Source organism: Semicossyphus pulcher, unplaced genomic scaffold (genome assembly GCF_022749685.1).
Source record: "Semicossyphus pulcher isolate SPU_LCO1_2020_fin unplaced genomic scaffold, fSemPul1.0.p SCAF_9, whole genome shotgun sequence".
In the NCBI taxonomy this organism is placed as follows: Eukaryota; Metazoa; Chordata; class Actinopteri; order Labriformes; family Labridae; genus Semicossyphus; species Semicossyphus pulcher.
The window spans coordinates 6,021,326-6,040,507 of NW_027211770.1; the positions used below are offsets into that span (position 1 = coordinate 6,021,326).

General features: G+C 39.9%; 1 protein-coding gene across 1 annotated transcript; it reads left to right on the forward strand.

Annotated features, from left to right (window-relative positions):
- The first annotated feature begins 304 nt into the window (after positions 1 to 304).
- lyplal1 (lysophospholipase like 1) lies at positions 305 to 15,130 on the forward strand. Its single transcript, XM_069655601.1, has 5 exons — positions 305 to 389; positions 2,013 to 2,112; positions 2,339 to 2,508; positions 13,822 to 13,937; positions 14,350 to 15,130. Exons 1-5 carry the CDS (start codon positions 305 to 307, stop codon positions 14,596 to 14,598), a joined length of 720 nt encoding a protein of 239 aa, XP_069511702.1. The 3' UTR covers positions 14,599 to 15,130.
- The last annotated feature ends 4,052 nt before the right edge of the window (positions 15,131 to 19,182 follow it).

The window sequence follows — 19,182 nt, forward strand, 5'->3', positions numbered from 1 at the left end:
GTATGTGAAACCAACAAGCTGATATCTGATTTATGAAATAAACTTTTACTACACAAGAAAAATAAGCAGGACATGTTCTGAATGTGTTTGATTGTTTTTAAAAGATACATCTAATTTTTTCCATTTTTCTGTACCCATTTAAAATAATAATAATAATAATGATAATAATAATAATAATAATAATAATAATTAGGTATATAAACGGAAAAAAAGGAAGTTCAGAATTCCAATACAGGCTGTCTTTGAGTCTCGCGAGGTTTGGCTGTGTTACCTCGCTGTCTCACGTGATTTGCTTCAGACTGTCATGGCTGCGGTGAGGAAGCTTCAGATCTGTGTAATTTCTCCGTCGAGGAAACACTCCGCCTCGGTCATCTTCCTGCACGGATCAGGTTCGGGTCTCTCTGTTGGTCTGCAGTGTGTGTGTGTGTGTGTGTGTGTGTGTGTGTGTGTGTGTGCGTGTGTGTGTGTGTGTGTGTGTGTGTGTGTCCTGCGCTGCTGTCACTGTGGGTCTGTGTTAGAAGCGGTCAGACAGCAGTGACTGAACGTAAACACAGACTGTTCACTCAACAGGTTTATCATTAACAGTCACCAGTAGGCATATTAATAGCCTTCTACTCCTACTGAAATAATAATAATAATAATAATAACAATAATAATAACTGTTTGGCGTGTGAGCATTAAATCACATTTGAACAGAAACTCACCTGTGATCATCAGTTCAACTTTTCACCTGCACGAGGTGATCGACGATACTCACAGTTTCTTTGTACGTGACGTCATTTGGTGATGGGTCGTCATGGAAACAGTCATTACAGCCAAAGAAAAAGCGTTCACCTGAAAAAGAATATGATCTTAGTTTTTATGAAAGAAGATGACTCTGACAGAGACCTGCTGGAACGGCTGGTGTGACACAGAAGGGCTTTTTACACTGCCAGTTCAAGGCGGGAACAAGAAGCGATACACATGCAAGTTTGACCGCCAGATCAAAAATTGTAAAATTCATGTTTAATCAACCAACGAATATTCACCCTTAGCTTCCATAGCTGAGGAGGGGTTTATCTCCATGGATACCAACAACAGTTCTTTCCGTCATCAACCATGGCTGAAATAACCATGACTGCGGCCTTGTACCTGTTGTCCCAGATACGTCGGAAAACCAAAGCTGTTGTTCCTGGGTTCATAACACCACCCGGGGGGGCACACAGCTCGGTGAAAATAGGCGTGTCAAAGTCTTAAGATAATCACTGTATCTAACAAGTCGCATGTCAGCTGAAACCATGGTTTACTACAGCGGTGTGATTTAATTAACGGGTCAAAAGGATGCTGAAATAACTGCATCATGATGCCGATTAGTAAAAAGTCTGAGTTCATGCTTTGTCGGGTCTGATCGATCAGGGCTATGTGAACATTGTACTTGCTCCAGCAACACTCAAAATAATGTAATCTAAAGTAGGCATAAATATGGCAGCAAAGTCAGTTTATACACACACATATCTACATATTGTGTAACTTTATAATTGTATAATCCATCATTTAAGATGTTTATTTTTGATGCCAGCAGCTGTGCAGCCATATCAATAAACTGCTACAACTAACACCAGCACCTAGCACTTGCAGTATCTTCTTCACAACTAAATGAAATGTTGAATGTGCTGCAGATACCGAGTCGCTGGGGATTCATTCAAGACCATCACAGACAGCTTCCGTGTCAGGCTGTCCTCTGTCTCCAGCATTGTCCCTGATGTAGCCTGATACTGACCTGAACTCTAAGGAGGCGGGCTTTATGGCCTATACTGCAGCCAGTCAGCAGGGGGCGATAGAGAGGGTTTGGCTTCACTGTAAGGGAGCTGTCATGTCGGCCATCTTTTTATAGTCTGTGGTCTGATCCTGCTGGTCTTCACCTCTTCACCTCGTCTTCATCATTTCTTCTTCACGTCTTCTTCACCAGGTGAATAGCCTGTCCAGAATCAGCTCTCTCTGTTTCATAATCCGGGCTGTATTTCTGTGTTCAGGAGATTGTGGTTCGGGTCTCAGGTCATGGGTCAGAGACGTTCTGGATCCAGATCTGGTCTTCAGTCACATCAGAGTGATTTACCCCACAGCTCCTCTCAGGTACGTGTTTATTGAAGTTTGATTATGAATGTCTTTTAAAATAATGACCTGTCAGGTAGATGTGTTCAACAGTTTGATGTTAAATTAAATCTATTTAAATCTCAAATATCTAAACAATGAAAATTAACAAATGTGTAAATGTTCTCCTGACCTGATGAACTTTACCTGAACAGGTGTGAACTGAAGCTGCCTCATGTTTGTGACTTTTGACCCTTTTCCTCATCAGGCCGTACACTCCCATGAGAGGGGCTCTGTCTAACGTCTGGTTCGACCGCTACAAGATCTCTCGGGACAGTCCGGAGCACCTGGAGTCCATTGACCACATGTGTGACCCGTTAGGCTCCCTGATCCAGGACCAAGTCCGAGCCGGGATACCCAAACACCGGATCATCATCGGTACGGTCTGATTTTATCATGGTTAAATATAAATTATATACTTTTAAATCTGTCTGCTGGTTCACCTGGTAACAATGATGACACCTGTACACCCTAACAGCAGGCTTCTCTTTTAAACTCCTCCAGACAACTGGGAAAAACACAGGCGTAGTCAAAAAATGTGGTGATGGTGCAATATATTTTGCCGGCCTCCCAAAGTGCAGAAAATATTTACAAAAAAAACAGGAAAATATTGTGTACACATTTTAACAGAAAAATGCCAAAAAGAGTTCCAAGTTCACTCACACAAGCAAAGCACACAGCAGGTTTCAGTGGTGACCTCTGTTACAAACTCCCAACTGACTTCTCGGCAGCACCTTGTATACCTGAAGCCCCTCCCCCTGGGGCTGTCAAACTTCAACACATTTTCTATTCAGAGTTTATACATTTTAATCAGCCTTTTATTCCAACCAGAACATGAGGATTATTTTGATGAAACAAACAAAACAAACAGTGTGCTGTGCCATATCCGTAATTGAATGCTTGGTTTCTGTCACCAAACATACGGGACATGCCGGCGTTAATATGCAGCGCACCTCGTGGCAAGCGGACGTAAAGCTGTTTGAATGGACGTAAAGCTGTGTGAATGTACGCATACATGTGTGCAGCCTTGGTCACACTACAGAAACAGAGAGGGCAAGAAGAGTGATGGAGAGGTGTTCTGGTCGATTAGATACGCTGGCGAAGAAGGAAAAGTTTGGGGGGTGTGTGATCGGTGTGTGTGTCGGTGTGTGTGTGTGTGTGTGTGTGTGTGTGTGTGTGTGTGTGTGTGTGTGTGTGTGTGTGTGTGTGTGTGTGTGTGTGTGTCGGTGTGTGTAATGCCCGCAGTCAGGGACAGAGCCCCTCAGTCACACACCTGAGCACACGTACATCTGTTCACCTTTTGACAACCTGGATTTTGCGTCACCAGTCTACACTCCCAGAACATCCCACGACCACACCCATTCCCATCAGTTTACATTTCTTCATGCAGTGGGAGCAGGGAGGAGCGCAGCAGGAGAAGAGTTCGCAGAAAGTTCGCCGGAGTGGCACGCTCACTGTGCGATCATATTTTAACTCCAGACCTCCATACTCTCCCGGTTTGCTCCACATTCAACCTCTGCCTGAAACTGTTCATGGAAGCCGTCACTGTCCGCAAGCCATCAGCAAAACCCGCACGAGGACGGACGTGTGGTTTTGTGGGATTTTGGTTATTTGCTGCATGTGGATATATTTTCAGGGTGTTTTTGTGTTGAACGGTTTTTATTATATCTTGTGATTTCCTGAGTTTGATTAATATAAGAATATTTCTCTTTTACTGACAAACACACCTGAACAGCTGGACACATGGACATCTATCTAGCTTGCTAGATGGCTGGATAGCTAAAGTTTTATTTTCTCTCAGGATGAATTCTTCTCCTGACTCATCCTCCTGGATCCCTGCACACACACACACGCACACACACACACACACACACACGCTGTGATGATATAAAAGCTTCTCATCAGGTTACATGTTTCTTTCATGTTCTGCCAGTAGAGAATGAGAAAGATTTTGAAGAGATTATTTAAAAGCTTTTAGCCTCAAATATTCAGTAAAGTTCACGTACAGTTGAGATCAAAATGATTAGCCCCCCTATAAATCTCCCAAGTGCTGTTAAACAGATCAATACATTTTTAACACAGCTTTTCCAAACTCCCTAGTTTTATTTTGGATGCTTACATTATTTTACTTTGCACACAGAAACAAAATTATTTCACAAAAACCAAAAACTACCAGGGTCAAAATTATTAGCCCCCTTGAGAACTGACCTTTTTATTGAGCCAAAGCACAAACCACTGTTGTGCAATCATGTGCTTTAACTTTGTCATGCTCACAGCTTGTAATTAATCAATCAATCAAGTTAAAACTGAGGGTTGTCCTACACTTTAGACACAGTATAAAAACCTCATTAAGGGTTTTAGCTGTTACTTGAGATAGCATCATGCAAAAAACAAAAGAACTCAGTTTAGACTTGAGACAAAGAATTGCTGATGCTTACAAAGCAGGAGAAGGATACACAAAGTTATCACAGCGTTTCCAAGTGTCAAGAAGTGGAGTGAGAAGTATCATCAAGAAATTCAAAGAGAGCCACACAGTACAGAACAAGTCTGGCAGAGGTAGGACGCAAAAGATTTCAAAGACTCGGGAAGGAAAACTGGTGAGAGATGTGTCTAAAGACCCGAGAACAACTACCAAAACACGAGTTAATGACTTCGCCAAGTCAGGAATTGTAGTGTCAAACAAGACAGTCACCAGAGCCCAACACAGACATGGACTGCAAGGATGCAGGCCAAGAAAAACTCCACTTCTACAGAAGAGACACCTTCAAACCAGACTGAAGTATGCTAAGGACAATCTGGAGAAAGATTATGCACACTGGAGGCGTGTTCTTTGGTCAGATAAGACCAAACCGAAGCTTTTTGGCCGTAGAGACGTTGCTTATGTTTGGAGAAAGAAGGGAGAGGCGTATAACCCAAAGAACACCGTCCCCACAGTTAAAGACGGTGGTGGGAGTATCACGCTGTGGGGATGCTTCAGCGCGTCTGGAACTGGGAATCTCGTCAAGGTTGAAGGAAACATGAAGAAAGAAGGATATGTGAAGATTTTGAAAGAAAACCTCGAGCAGTCAGCAGCAAAACTGGGTGTGGGTCGCTGCTTTGTCTTCCAACATGACAACAACCCAAAACATACATCGCTCCTGGTGAAGAACTACCTCCAGAAAACCAAAGTGAACGTTATTGACTGGCCTGCACAAAGCCCTGACTTGAATCCCATTGAAATCTGTGTGGTGAACTGAAGACCAGGGTCCATGCCAGAAGACATCAAATCTGGAGGAGCTTGAAAGATTTGCCAAAGAAGAGTGGGCTGGGATTCCCCAGGAGATGTGTCAGAGCCACTCAGTGCCACTGAGGGGGTGTGGTCTCCACTCCCTCTATTCCCTCTCCCAACCTGAGCTTAGGGATCCGCCCCCTGTGCTGGGTTGGCCTGGTTGTTTCCCCTGGTTTGCCACAGTGTGTGTGTGTGTGTGTGTGTGTGTGTGTGTGTGTGTGTGTGTGTGTGTGTGTGTGTGTGTGTGTGTGTGTGTGTGTGTGTGTGTGTGTGCATGTGTGTGTGTGTGCGTGCGTGCTTGCTGTGCGTGTGTAAAGGCAGATAAAATCTGAATCAAATTGAAAATGGAAAACGTGAAATGACGAAGAGATGAAACTTGTAGCATATTTTGCTTGAGCATGTTTCTGCTGAAACTTTTACAGTTAACTTATTCATTAATTAATAATTCATTAAACTGTTAAATAAAACTGATTTCAAATAAACTAACAAAAAAGAATCAAACTAATTTTAAATGAAGGAAAACAAATTTAATACATTTTCTCAAACATGAAAAACAAAATATTTGACGTGTATTTTGATTTTATAGTTTGACTCATGTCCCATCTGTTAACATGGAGGAGGCGGGCTTTATGACCTATACTGCAGCCAGTCAGCAGGGGGCGCTAGAGAGGCTTTGGCTTTTTTTTTTCAACTTTGTTTTTGTTTTTTTCACAAATACAGAAAAGAAAAAGGAAAAACATTTTGTGTACAAAGGTACAAATAGAGACATCGATATAACACTGATATAACACTGGACAGTCGACGTCCCCCATACAGAAAACAAAGACAGAAAGAAAAAGAAAAAAAAAAAGCAACAACAATAATAATCAATAAATAATAATACATTAGTTTAATATCAAGGTCCCCCATAGTATCAAAATGAGACCATGAGATACATGTGAAGAGATATAAGATATAAACAGAAACAAACAAGCAGGAAAAGAAAAGAGAACTTATCAGTAAATAAATGATAACACAGTTGTGTGTGATTAGTAAATAAATTCTCTGGCAGAACTAAATAAGTGAGCAACAGCACTAAAATCTCACAGCTGCAGGTATATAATGAAAGGTTGCCATACCCGCTTAAAATAATCCTTAGATCCCCGAAGAGAGAGTCTGATCTTACCTCTGACCCAGGGCTTAAAGGAGGGCGGTGCCGGCTCCGCCTTCTAAGAGTTACTGAAGCAGTGCAATTGGACTGATCCCTAGAAAGGTTGTTGTTGTCAGGTTGGATACCAAAAATGACTGCTAAAGGATGTGGAGCTCTTGCTCTCTTTAGCATCGTAGATAGTGCAGTACAAATCGAGGCCCAGTAAACCGAGAGCCTCGGACAAAGTGTGAGCTAATGTTGCATGTGGACTGTTGAATCTGTTGCATGAATCATCAATCGATGGGTGCATTTTTGAGATTCTGACTTTAGATCGATTCAGATACTTTGAACTGAATCAGGCCATGCCCGGCACATATTGATGATAAATGTATTCTGACCACTCAACATGTGTCAGCTGTACATTTAGATCAGCCTGCCATGCTTCCCTCAGTGTCTCCAGAGATGTTGTCTGCATAGATCAAAGTTTTAAGTATATAACAGAAATTGTGCCTCTAAGAGATGGGTGTCTACAGGCTGTTGTTCAGGTTGAGCAGGAAATGGTTTCAAGCTCAGCCCCGGACCTGTGAGTATTTAAAAAAATGCGAACCTAGTATATCAAATTTAGCTTGGTTGTTGGTTAAATGAGGCAGAAATATTGACTATACAAAATGATTAAATGAAACAATGCCCTTCTCATGCCAAACTCCGTCTGCAGAGTTGACCTCTCCTTTAAAAGTTCAGAGGTGGGAGAGATTGAATATTTAAGTCCCGGTTGTGCCATTTGGTCAGAGAGTTGTTTAAGACGCAGTTTCCTCGTCCTGCCATCACAAGATGCACAAGAGAGAATCTCACCTCGAAACAGCTTTGAGGGATTCCCAGAGAGTGGATTTACTGACACTGGGTGTTTTGTTTATGGACGGCAAAATGTCAGTTTGTGTATTGAGTAGTTTTCTTTTGAAAGGATATTTGCAATACCACAGGTCCATGGTCTGAGATGACAACGCCCTCATATCACACGAAACGCTCTGTTAGCTGCTTTTTGGATGATCTGCTGACATTTAAAGTGTTAATTTTACAAACAGGTAAAAAAGAGGGAGACTGGGTGGGGGGTCATATTCATCACTTACTGAATACATAGGCTCTGTGATGCGATGCATACAGTACGTGCTACTGTAATTACACGGCTTCGTTCTGTGTCTGTACATGAGGAACTTTGTGTTCCCACAGTTTACATTGACATATAACCTCAGCTGAGGATCTATATTGCCTACAGAGAACATCTTCAGGACATTATTAATGACAGGGCGGAGCTTTACGGCTGATTTAAAGCCCATAAACATAACCTGGTCCCAACCGGGTGAGCTTTGCAGAGCATGATGCCATGGTGATCTTTCCAGGTTAAAAAAGTGACACTAAAAACTCTGAGTTAAGCTCGACACACTCGGCTTACCGTCTAATCCACTTCATTGTTGTCTTCAAGTTTTATATGTGTGACTAATCAACAATAAAAAAATTGAACATCTGTTTCTTTATAATGTTACAAAATTAATCCTGCATATATATATGTCTCTGTGATGTGCAAAAATGTAAAGTAAATAAAATGAACAATAATTAAAGAGAGTTTCCATGTTGTCAGCATGACGCGCAGCATTCATCTTATTGACCTGAACACATCAGAGTTTCCTGCTCTGTAACTGAAACACACCAGCAGCTGCTCCTTGAAACCCTTTCCATGGAAACTTGTGGTGCTGGTGAGTTGCATTGTGGGTACACAGTGCTACTGAATGACTGCACAGAGTATTTATAGTTAATGACCAAATGTTATGATTTAGTGAGATAATATTTCAGCAGTTTCCCAGGACCATGTGTTTTTATACTCACTTTATCCCTGTGCAGTCTTCACACACACACACACACACACACACACACACACACACACACACACACACACACTCTTGCTGTATAGTTTAACTCTTTCCCTCCTGCCCTCAGCCGGCACTCATTTCAAGTCAGACTCAAGTCCTCCATAATGTCCCTGTGGGAAGTCTCCCCTCACGTTTATTATGTTTATAAAGTTTATAATATGTACAATGTTTATAATGTTTATTGTGTTTATAATGTTTATTATGTGTATTATGTGTATTATGTTTATAAAGTTTATGTTTATAAAGTTTATTATGTTTATTATGTTTATAAAGTTTATGTTTATTATGTTATTATGTTTATTATGTTTATAATATTTATTATGTTTATAATGTTTATTATGTTTCATGTTTATTATGTTTATAATGTTTATTATGTTTATAATATTTATAAATTTTATTATGTTTGTAAAGTTTTTTATCTTTACAATGTTTATTATGTTTATAAAGTTTATTATGTTTATCATGTTTACAATGTTTATTATGTTTGTTTATTATGTTCATAAAGTTTATTATGTTTATAGTGTTTATAAAGTGTATTATGTTTACAATGTTGATCATGTTTATAATGTTCATTATGTTTATCATGTTTATAATGTTTATTGTGTTTATAATGTTTATTATGTGTATTATGTTTATTAAGTTTATGTTTATTATGTTATTATGTTTATTATGTTTATTATGTTTATCATATTTATTATGTTTATAGTGTTTATTATGTTTCATGTTTATTATGTTTATAATGTTTATTATGTTTATAATATTTATAAATTTTATTATGTTTGTAAAGTTTTTTATGTTTACAATGTTTATTATGTTTATAATGTTTATTATGTTTATTATGTTTACAATGTTTATTATGTTTGTTTATTATGTTCATAAAGTTTATTATGTTTATAATGTTCATTATGTTTATTATGTTTATAATGTTTATTATGTTTATAATGTTTATTATGTTCATAAAGTTTATGTTTATTATGCTTATAAAGTTTATTATCTTTATTATGTTTTGAATGTTTATGATGTTTATAAAGTTAATGTTTATTATGTTTACAATGATTATTATGTTTATTATGTTTATAATTATTATGTTTATAATGTTTACTATGTTTATGTTTTTGTGTATTATGTTTATAATGTTTATTATGTTTGTTTATTATGTTTATTGTGTTTGTTTATTATTTTTATGATGTTTATGTTTGTTATGTTTATTATATTTATAAGGTTTGTTTATTATTTGTATTATGTTTATTGTTTTTGTTTATAATATTTATTATGTTTATAATGTTTATAATGTTTATATTGTTTATTATGTTTTTTAAATCGAATTTGGCTGTTCAATACGAAGATTCGACTATTCGCGGATTTTTTTTTTTTCATATAGCAGTGTTTGTCATCACCAACATCGTGTGGCCGCTTAGCGTGATGTCCTTTGTCAGGTTATCAACTCGATAAGTCAACCCAGGGTTTCTATGAGCATGTTCACATTAAAGGGGTGTTGTTTGGAACAAATGACCAATCTAAACGCAGGCGAGTCTGCCGTCAGCTGATCTGCATATTTTAAAAACTAAGAGCAAACTATGACTTCAGAAAGATATGAAGAAGTTTCACATAATCCTGAGTGAAATACTCTCAGCTGCAGCGGCCAAATGCAGGAAGGACAAATAGCAAAAAAACGTAGACTGTGTAAATGTGTAATATAATAATGTCACTGCTCCATCATTAGTGCACCATATATTTATTTGTGTTATATTATAACACTTGTGTGTTACATTAGATTAATACGTTGCAGAGATGTATTTTTGTCGCTTTAATGACAGATTTAGACTTATTTTCTCAGGCAGTCGTATCAAACTATGAAGCAAATAAGATACATATAAAATCATAATTTAAAGCAGTACGAATGCTTACTTTCATATCTTATAAGTACAAAAGTAATTCAGGCTTCAGTGTTTCTATCAGTCTCTGTTGTAGATATATTAGTGAAGCTCGATGAATATCTGTTAAACTCTGGCTGAACCTACTCAGAGTTGATTGAACTAACTCTGATCAGCTGTCCTGAAACCAAAAAGCCAGCAAATTTTAACTCGGAGTAAGTCAAACCACAGTCCGGGGTTAGACTGAGGGCTTGTTGAACCTCCTTTCTGAAACAGACCCCAGGTGTTCAGCATAAGTTACCATGGTGGTCTATCCCGGTAAGTGAACCACCTTCATAGTACATAAGTTACCTCGATAACGCAAATCCTGCTTCATAGTGCACCCCCCTGTTTTCCTCCAGTTCACTGCCTTCCTGGAGTGCCAGCAGAGATGGGCCAAGTTGCTTGGCCACACCTGTAGGTGTAGGTGCTCTCTCTCTTTGTCTGTGACTGAGCAGCATGCATACCACATGGCCTACACCCTTAATTGTTTGGTTTTGTATTGATTCTTCTATTTTGACACACACACTTACAAGTAAACACACAGACACACACACACATGCAAACACACACACTTTAGGTTCAAAAGCTCACATTCAGATCTCGTCATGTCAGCTTCAGACCAGACGTGAGAATTCAACCTCCTCTCTTCTTTTTTCTCTTCCTCCTTTCCTTTTTTCCTCTCCCTCGCTCTTCAGCTCTCTGACAGGATGATGGGTATGTGCACACAGTGTGCCCAGATGTACCCAGATGTGTCAGATTAACAGCTGATGTGGAGCTGAGGAGTCGATCTGTCTGAATGTTTCTAAAAGAATGTTCCGCCTCAGATGGCGCAGAGCCTCAGTGAGCTGCTGTTACTCATAAAGGAAATGTTAATGATGAAACTTGTTACACTTAGTGGAGGACAGAGACAGCTACAAACAGGTTAAATACATGTAGGTAGTCCTTTGAAGTTGGAGTGGGTGAGGGGTGTGAAAGAGTTCTTTTCAAACCTGCAGTAGAAGATGTTCAGGTCATCAGCCAGTTGTGGTTTTTCCACAGGGTGGGGGGATGGTCTCCTGTAGTTGGTGATGTCCTGCAGGCCTCTCCACACTGATGCAGAGTCGTTGGCTGAAAAGCTGCTTTTTAGCTTCTCAGTGTAGCTCCTCTTTACTATCCTGATCTCCTTTGTCAATGTTCCTGACCTGCTTGTACAGGACCACATCCCCACTTCTGTAGTAGCTGCCTGAGTTTTGATGTGAACCAGGGTTTATTGTTGTTGTATGTGGAGAAGGTTTTGGTCTGCACACACACGTCCTCACAAAAGCTAATGTACGATGTCACAGTGTCTGTGAGTTCATCCAGGTCTGTGGCTGCAGCTTCAAAAACACTCCAATCCATATAGTCAAAGCAGGCCTGTAACTCCAGCTTTGACTGGTCTGTCAATTTCTTCACTGTCTTTACTACAGGCTTAGCAGATTTTAATTTCTGCCTGTAGGTAGAAATAAGATGGGCCAGACAGCAGTCACAGAGGCCGAAAGCTGCACGGGGAACAGAGCGATATGAGTCCTTTAAAGCTGTGTAACAGTGGTCTAGGATGTTGGCACCCCTCTGTTAAAATCCCCCAGAATGATGAGCAGGGAGTCTGGATGTTTTTTCTCCACGTCTGTGATCAGGTCAGACAGGTGTTGTAATGCTTCAGTTACACAGGCCTGAGGTGGGATGTTAACACCGACCAGACCAAACGAGGAAAAACTGCCGCAGTGAATAAAAGGGTTTACAATCCAGAAAAGAGTCTCCAAGTGAGGGCTGCACTTGGACCCGAGTCTTAATGCCAATTGTTATCTTTACCACTAAGCAAAAAAGCCAAGTGTTTTTTTAACAATTGGGAAAGTGGCTTTACTGTCGCTTTGAAAGGGGGGAAACACGTCTCTGACTCCAGGACCATCAGCACTGGCTCCCCTCAAGGCTGCGTTCTTTCCCCTCTGCACTTCTCCCTGTACTCCAACAGCTGCACATCCAGTCATCAGTCCGTCAAGCTCCTGAAGTTCGCAGACGGCACCACCCTCATTGGACTCATCTCTGGTGGGGACGAGTCCGCTTACAGGTGGGAGATTGACCATCTGGTGACCTGGTGTGGTGATAACAACCTGGAGCTTAATGCTCTAAAGACCGTGGAGATGGTTGTGGATTTTAGAAAGACAGCAGCCACACCCGCCCCCATCACCATCAGCGAGTCTTTCCACTTCCTGGGGACCATCATCAGCCAGGACCTCAAGTGGGAGCGGAACATCGGCTCCCTCATCAAAAAGGGACAGCAGAGGATGTACTTCCTGCGGCAGCTGAAGAAGTTCAACCTGCCAAAGACAATGATGGTGCAATTCTACACCGCCATCGTTGAGTCCATCCTCACCTGCTCCAGCACCGTCTGGTACGCTGCTGCCACTGCCAGGGATAAGAGCATGCTGCAGCGTATCATCCATTCTGCAAAGAGGGTGATTTGCTGCAATCTGCCATCTCTCCAGGACCTGTACATCTCCAGGACCTTGGGGCGTGCAGGTAAGATAGTGGCCGACCCCTCTTACCCTGGACACAGTCTATTTGAGACCCTCCCCTCTGGCAAGAGGCTACCATCCACCTCTCGACACAGGAACAGTTTCTTCCCCTCTTCTGCCAGCCTCATCAACAAGCACCCCCCCACTTGACATGGACTCTCATCCAGCCCCTCAATCACTCAACAGTTCAAGAATGTTAAGACTGTAATTCAGACTCTATGCGTTACATTAACGCACACTGGACTTTTATGATGTCTGTACACTGCACTATTTTTAATTTTATACTGTAAGCTTTTTGCACTCACCAATATCCTTCACACCTGTAAAGTTTTTAATTCACCTGTTGTACATATTTTGTATTATACGTTTTGCTTTTTATATTTTTATACTTATTGCCTATTTTTTATCTTATTATATTTAATTATTTTTACTGATTTTTATTTTAGTTCTGTGTTAATTGTTCTGCACCAAAACAAGGTCCTTGTATGTGTGAACCTACTTGGCAATAAACACCAATTCTGATTCTGATTCTTATTTTACAGACTCAAATAAGGGTCAAAAAGATGTTGGGCTCACAACTTAATGTTCACTAATAATGTTCACAGCTGCAGTTGTTTTTTCACGTTTTGTGTGCATGTGAAAAGTATTTTTTTTAAATGTATTAAATACTGTATTATCATGTAAGTATTTGAATTTGTGAATGTGTAAAAAAAAAAGTCCTCACACATTGAAGTTTGTAAAGGTGTAAATACATTTTGCAAGTGTAGAAATTTTTTGTGCTCACAGAAAAGATTTGCAAATGTATAAAAAGTTGTTGTAGCTGTAGAAACTGTTTGAGTTACAGACACACAAAATACCATTTTATTGTTCTTAATCTCAATTAACCTCATTGCTGATCTTTGTTCCTTTGATTTATTTAAAGGTGGTTTTTCGATGGGCGGAGCCATGGCTCTACACCTGGCGTGTCGACACCACCCTGACGTAGGCGGAGTTTTTGCTCTTTCGAGCTTTCTAAACAAAGACTCGGTCGCTTTCCAGGTAAATCAGCTGCACATTTCTGACAGGAAACGAAGTGATCATTAATTATTGAAAAAATGAAACACTGAGCTTTTATTTTGAAGGGTCTTTTTCAGTGTTTGAACTTGATAATTAACTTTATTTCCTTCACTGATGTATACAGATATTTATCACATTAAACTTGTCGTCTCACTCAGTGTGAGGCTTCATTCACACACAGGAGCCATGATCACTTATTGATCCTTTGAAACATGACAACTCAGGAAAGACGAAGGGCAGCTCTGATCAACACAATAGCAGTATCAGTATTGATTTACCTTTATTACTTCCTGTCTGTGCCCTTTCGATCAGTATTGATTGTCTGTATTACTTCCTGTCTGTGCCCTATCGATCAGTATTGATTATCTGTATTACTTCCTGTCTTCTCCTTAAGGCGGTGAAAGAGCGCCACAAAGCAGGACTGCCCCTCCCCCACCTGTTCCAGTGTCATGGTTCCAGTGATGAGCTGGTTCTTCATCAGTGGGGGGAGGAGACGTCAGAGCTGCTGAGGAAGAGCGGGATGTCTTCCTCCTTCCACTCGTTTTTGGGTCTAAACCACCAGCTGAGCCAGCCTGAACTTGAGCTACTGCGAGGCTGGATCCTCAACAGAGTCCCAGACACCTCCCCCACCTCCTCCCCCTGATCTCACTGTTATTTAGTTTCTTAATAAAAGTCTTTATTTTGGCACACAATTGTTATCCTGTTCTTTTTTTTTTTTCTACTTCTTCTTCTGTACCTTTTTTGGCCCTTTTCAACCTTCATTTGATAGTTGAACAGTTTCTGTAGCACAAACTGTTCAGCATCTTCAGCACATGATGGTGTCTACAGGTCTACACAGGTCTACACTCCGTCCCGCCCACTACGCTCTGCCAATGAAAGGCGCCTGGTCCTCCCATCTCAACAGGGCCCTAAGTCGCTAACTAGACTCTTCTCCTCAGTAGTCCCCCGGTGGTGGAACGAGATACCAAACTCCAGTTGGTCAGCAGAGTCCCTTTCACCTTTAAGAAGAAGCTAAAGACCCAGCTCTTTATGAACACCTCTGACCTTAATGATATTGATGCTATTGGTGATGATGACATCGAGGATGTGGTTTATGCTGACTAGGATTTTCATGATGATGATGACTTTACTGATCTTGTTGATGTTGCTGATGATGATGATGATTATTATTAACCAAAAACAAAAACAATAAAAATCAAAAATAAATAAATAAAGCCATATACACTGCCTGTTGGCACCTGTGTCCAATAACACCTGAAGCTGTTTGTTGGCTCTTCCTGACTTCGTTCCCTCCTGTCTCGATCGTTGCTTGAGATGTATTAACTTTTAGACGTTTTTCGCTTTGGACTAAAGCGTCTGCTACATGAAACTGTAACATTGTAACACACACTCACTCCTATTCAACTCTTTTCACCTCTTACATTTTTTAAGGATTTTTTTTGCTGTTTAGATTTCTGTCCGTATCTTTCTTTTTCTCTCCCTCTGTCTGTATATCTCTTCACATCTCTGATTCCATCTCTCTCTGTTGCTGTTACTCTATTTGTCTCCCTCTCTCCTTCCTCCATTTAGTCTCTCCTCGTTATTTTCTCCATGTGTTCTTTCTTTTGCATCCTACATTTTCAGCAGTGTTTTCCATTTTCTTTATTTTCAGCAGTGTTTTGCATGTGCTACATTTACAGCAGTGTCTTGCAATTTAATTTAAGCTTTCAGCATTCCCACGCATTTTCTGCAAGGAAATGCTATTTTTTTAGTTTTTATTTTGTGTAGATCCTGTTTAAATTCTGATAAAAAGGATTTGCTTATTATCAGTGACCTGAATGTATATTTACGGTGGCCGACAAGGGCAAACGTGCTGCAACAGCCCAAACGATTTCGATTGGAAGAAACGAGCTGCAAATTCAGAAACGATGTAAGGGGGCGCTTGGTTTTATAGGTTTATTATTAACAGGAGAGAGAGGGAGACTAGACAGTGAATGTATTACTTCTCAGACTTTCTAATGTTAGACGCTGCTAGAGCGGAGCGTCTCTGTTGGTCATGTACTACCGACAACTTTAAAACATGAGCAAAGAATTCACACAACTGTTGTTGAGACACGGCTCCTGATCAACTGATAGCTTTGCTAAAGTAACCGCTGCTGATTGTAGCTTCTGTTAGCCGTGCAGCTAGCGGTTTTTTATGATTACTCTGTGTGGTATCGGTCTCCGAGTACAGTAAAGTGTTCGTGTTAACTCAACTAGCAAAAGGTAGTTCGGGTGACTGGGGTTATCTCGTCCGCAGCGGAAGCCACGGCCGGGCCGCTACCATACAGTTAGAGACAGGGAACAGGGAAGACAGTAGTGCGGTGGTTTTCTTGCTGGGTTCGGCACCAGTGAGATTTCCCATCCGAACCCCCGCTAAGGCCTCCTGGAGATGGGCACGAACTGATGCTAATCTCCCATCCCCACCGTGTCTTAATCAACCCCGATGTCAGAGTCCAGCGTGCTGTTTTCTGTGTCACGAAGCTGCCTTCTTTAATTATGTCCTAACGCAGCTGAGGTTATGTGTATATGGAAAGTTTTCGAGCCGTAACTTTACGCATGTAAAGACACAGAATTAAACCGTGCAGTAAGTAGCTTGTTAAATGCGTTCGCATCACGGAGTCTATGCATTCAGTTAGTGATTAATATATAAAAGAGCCCTCCCCGCAGATGATTAAATTGATTAGTCTGTAGGTATTTATCACAGATTAAATCAAATGTATTAATTCATTTTAATTATATTTGGCCAAATAAAGTTATTTCCTTGCATTTCATTCATGAAGTTAATGTATCTGTGGATCCTGTATATAACTGAAATCATGTGTATCATTGTTAGTGTGAAAGAAATGTACTATATGTTGTTGTTACATTATCACTTTTTTTTCTTTTGCAGCATTCCTCTCTTGCCTTATTTGCAGCAGCAGTGTTGCTTTTCACCGTAATAACTTTTTACATATTTATCTTCCCTTTAAACAATTTGATGCCAAGTCGGACAGAGTAATCATAAAGAACTGCTAGCTGTACAGCTAACGGAAGCTATAATTAGCAACGGTTACTTTAGCAAAGCTGTCAGTTGATCAGGAGCCGTGTCTCAACAAAAGTTGTGAATTCTTTACTCATGTTTTAAAGTTGTCAGTAGTACATGACCAACAGAGAAGCTCCGCTCCAGCAGCGTCTAACATTAGTAAGTCTGAGAAGTAATAAATTCACTGTCTCGTCTCCCCCTCTCTCCCGTTAATAATAAACCTGTCACAACGAGCGCCCCCTACAGGCCTGGAGCACTTCCATTGTGAGGGCTGTATTTGCAGCGTTTTTCTTTTGCATGTGTTTTCTGGGTTTTTGTGTTTTTGACTTTGCATTGTTTCTGTATTTGCAGCGCGTTTGATGTTAATGTATTTGTTTTGGCTTTTTGCAGCAGGTTTTTTAATTTGCAGCGCGTTTCTGTCGTTGAATTTGTTTTGGACTTTTGCATGTGTTTTTTAATTTACATCGTTTCTGAATTTGCAGCTCGTTTCTTTTAATCGAAATCGTTTGGGCTGTTGCAGCACGTTTGCCCTTGCTGGCCACCGTATATATTTATGTGTATTTATCATATGTATGTATGATATGAATGCAAATATGATCATTTATGTATATTTACTGCATGTAAGTATATTTGTGAGTGACAGTTTACAGTGAACAGAGAAAGTTAAACTCACCGCACCTCAGCCTCTTGTGTCCCAATGACAACATCAACAGAAAATACTTTTCTGTGTTTTTTAACTGGTGACCAAAAAAAGGAGAAAGAAAAAAAATATTCTCTGGTTTTGGCTTTTCAAATTAAAAGACTTAAACACAAACAACAGAAGAGAGTAGAATACATCCACAAAATGACTATTACATTTAAAATTCCATTAATTCCATGTAGGATTATGAAATAAATAGAAAATGATGAATTCATTTAAATAATAGCTGTTTTAAATTTTAAAAGGGTTTCTATGGACACAAATGCAAACCCAACACACCCAAAAAGGAAATACCAACATCGTGGAAACAAGCAATAATCTCTGTAATCCCACAGATGGGTAAAGATAAATCTGAGTGCAGTTCGTACAGACCAATATCAATTCTAAACTTAGACCATTGACGATACGCCTCGATAATCACAAAAACATTAGAAAACATAATTCCATATTTAATAGACGAGGACCGAGTGGGGTTCCTCACAAATAGACAGACACAGCATTAGACGGGCTCTGCACTTAATACAGCATATGAGCAAAAAAAAAGATAAATCAGTTGTTCTCAGCCTTCATGCCGAAAAGGCATTTAATGCTGTTAGCTAGGAATATTTATATTAACACTGCAACTATTTGGCTTTAATAGTTCAGTAATTCTACTTGTAAAGAACTTATATCACTCCCCCACAGCCAGAATACAAATAAGTGGCAGTTTATTAAACTCTGTGCCACTTGAAAGAGGTTGCTGGCAGGGGTGCCCCTTGAGTCCGACCCTTTTTGCTTTATTCATTCAGCCCCTTGTGCAAGCAATTAGGGAATCTCAAGAAATAAGTGGAATTTGGATTAATGAGATGGAATTTAAAACTTGCTTCTAGACTTGCCGCAGATGACGTACTGATCACTCTTTCCCAGAGCCGATTTAAGTTTGACTAAACTATTGTCCTGTTTGAAAGCATTCAGTTACTACTCGGGTTATAGATTAAATATATATGAAATGCAAAATTAACTCATATAATTATACACTTTTACGGCCACGACAAAGGAAATGTTTGGCTCACCATGTGGCCAGTAACACACGAAGAAGGACACCATAACCGAGTTCAAATTTCAAAAAGATAAGGAATTTTATTTACAAAGAAAACAATGCTATGAAAATGACCAAAACTATGGGAGTCTGGAGGTCTGGCCAAAAAGAACAAAAGGAGTGAGGAAGTCTGGCCCAACCACACAATGGGCCATAGGACCCAGCTCTTCCCACCTTAAGTTCTAAATAAACTAAACTAGAAATGAAGCCGCGAAAACTAGACTACCAGACCTCCAGCGTCAAAAAGAAAAGAAAAACCAAGTAACTTAAGTTCTAAACTAACATGGTTTGTTATGTTATTTAAAGAGAGGCCCAACATGAATCACCATGAGTAGCACTTAGCAATATTCGGCACATTGGCCGAAAAACTTCCTTTTAACAGGCAGAAACCTCGAGCAGAACCAGA

What these genes read in the sequence shown, in the direction of transcription:
- lyplal1 (XM_069655601.1), top strand. Translation starts at nt 305, where the DNA reads ATGGCTGCGGTGAGGAAGCTTCAGATCTGTGTAATTTCTCCGTCGAGG. An exon ending in CATCTTCCTGCACGGATCAG is followed by an intron (nt 390 to 2,012) that starts GTTCGGGTCTCT and finishes TTCTGTGTTCAG; the next exon opens with GAGATTGTGGTTCGGGTCTC. An exon ending in CAAACACCGGATCATCATCG is followed by an intron (nt 2,509 to 13,821) that starts GTACGGTCTGAT and finishes ATTTATTTAAAG; the next exon opens with GTGGTTTTTCGATGGGCGGA.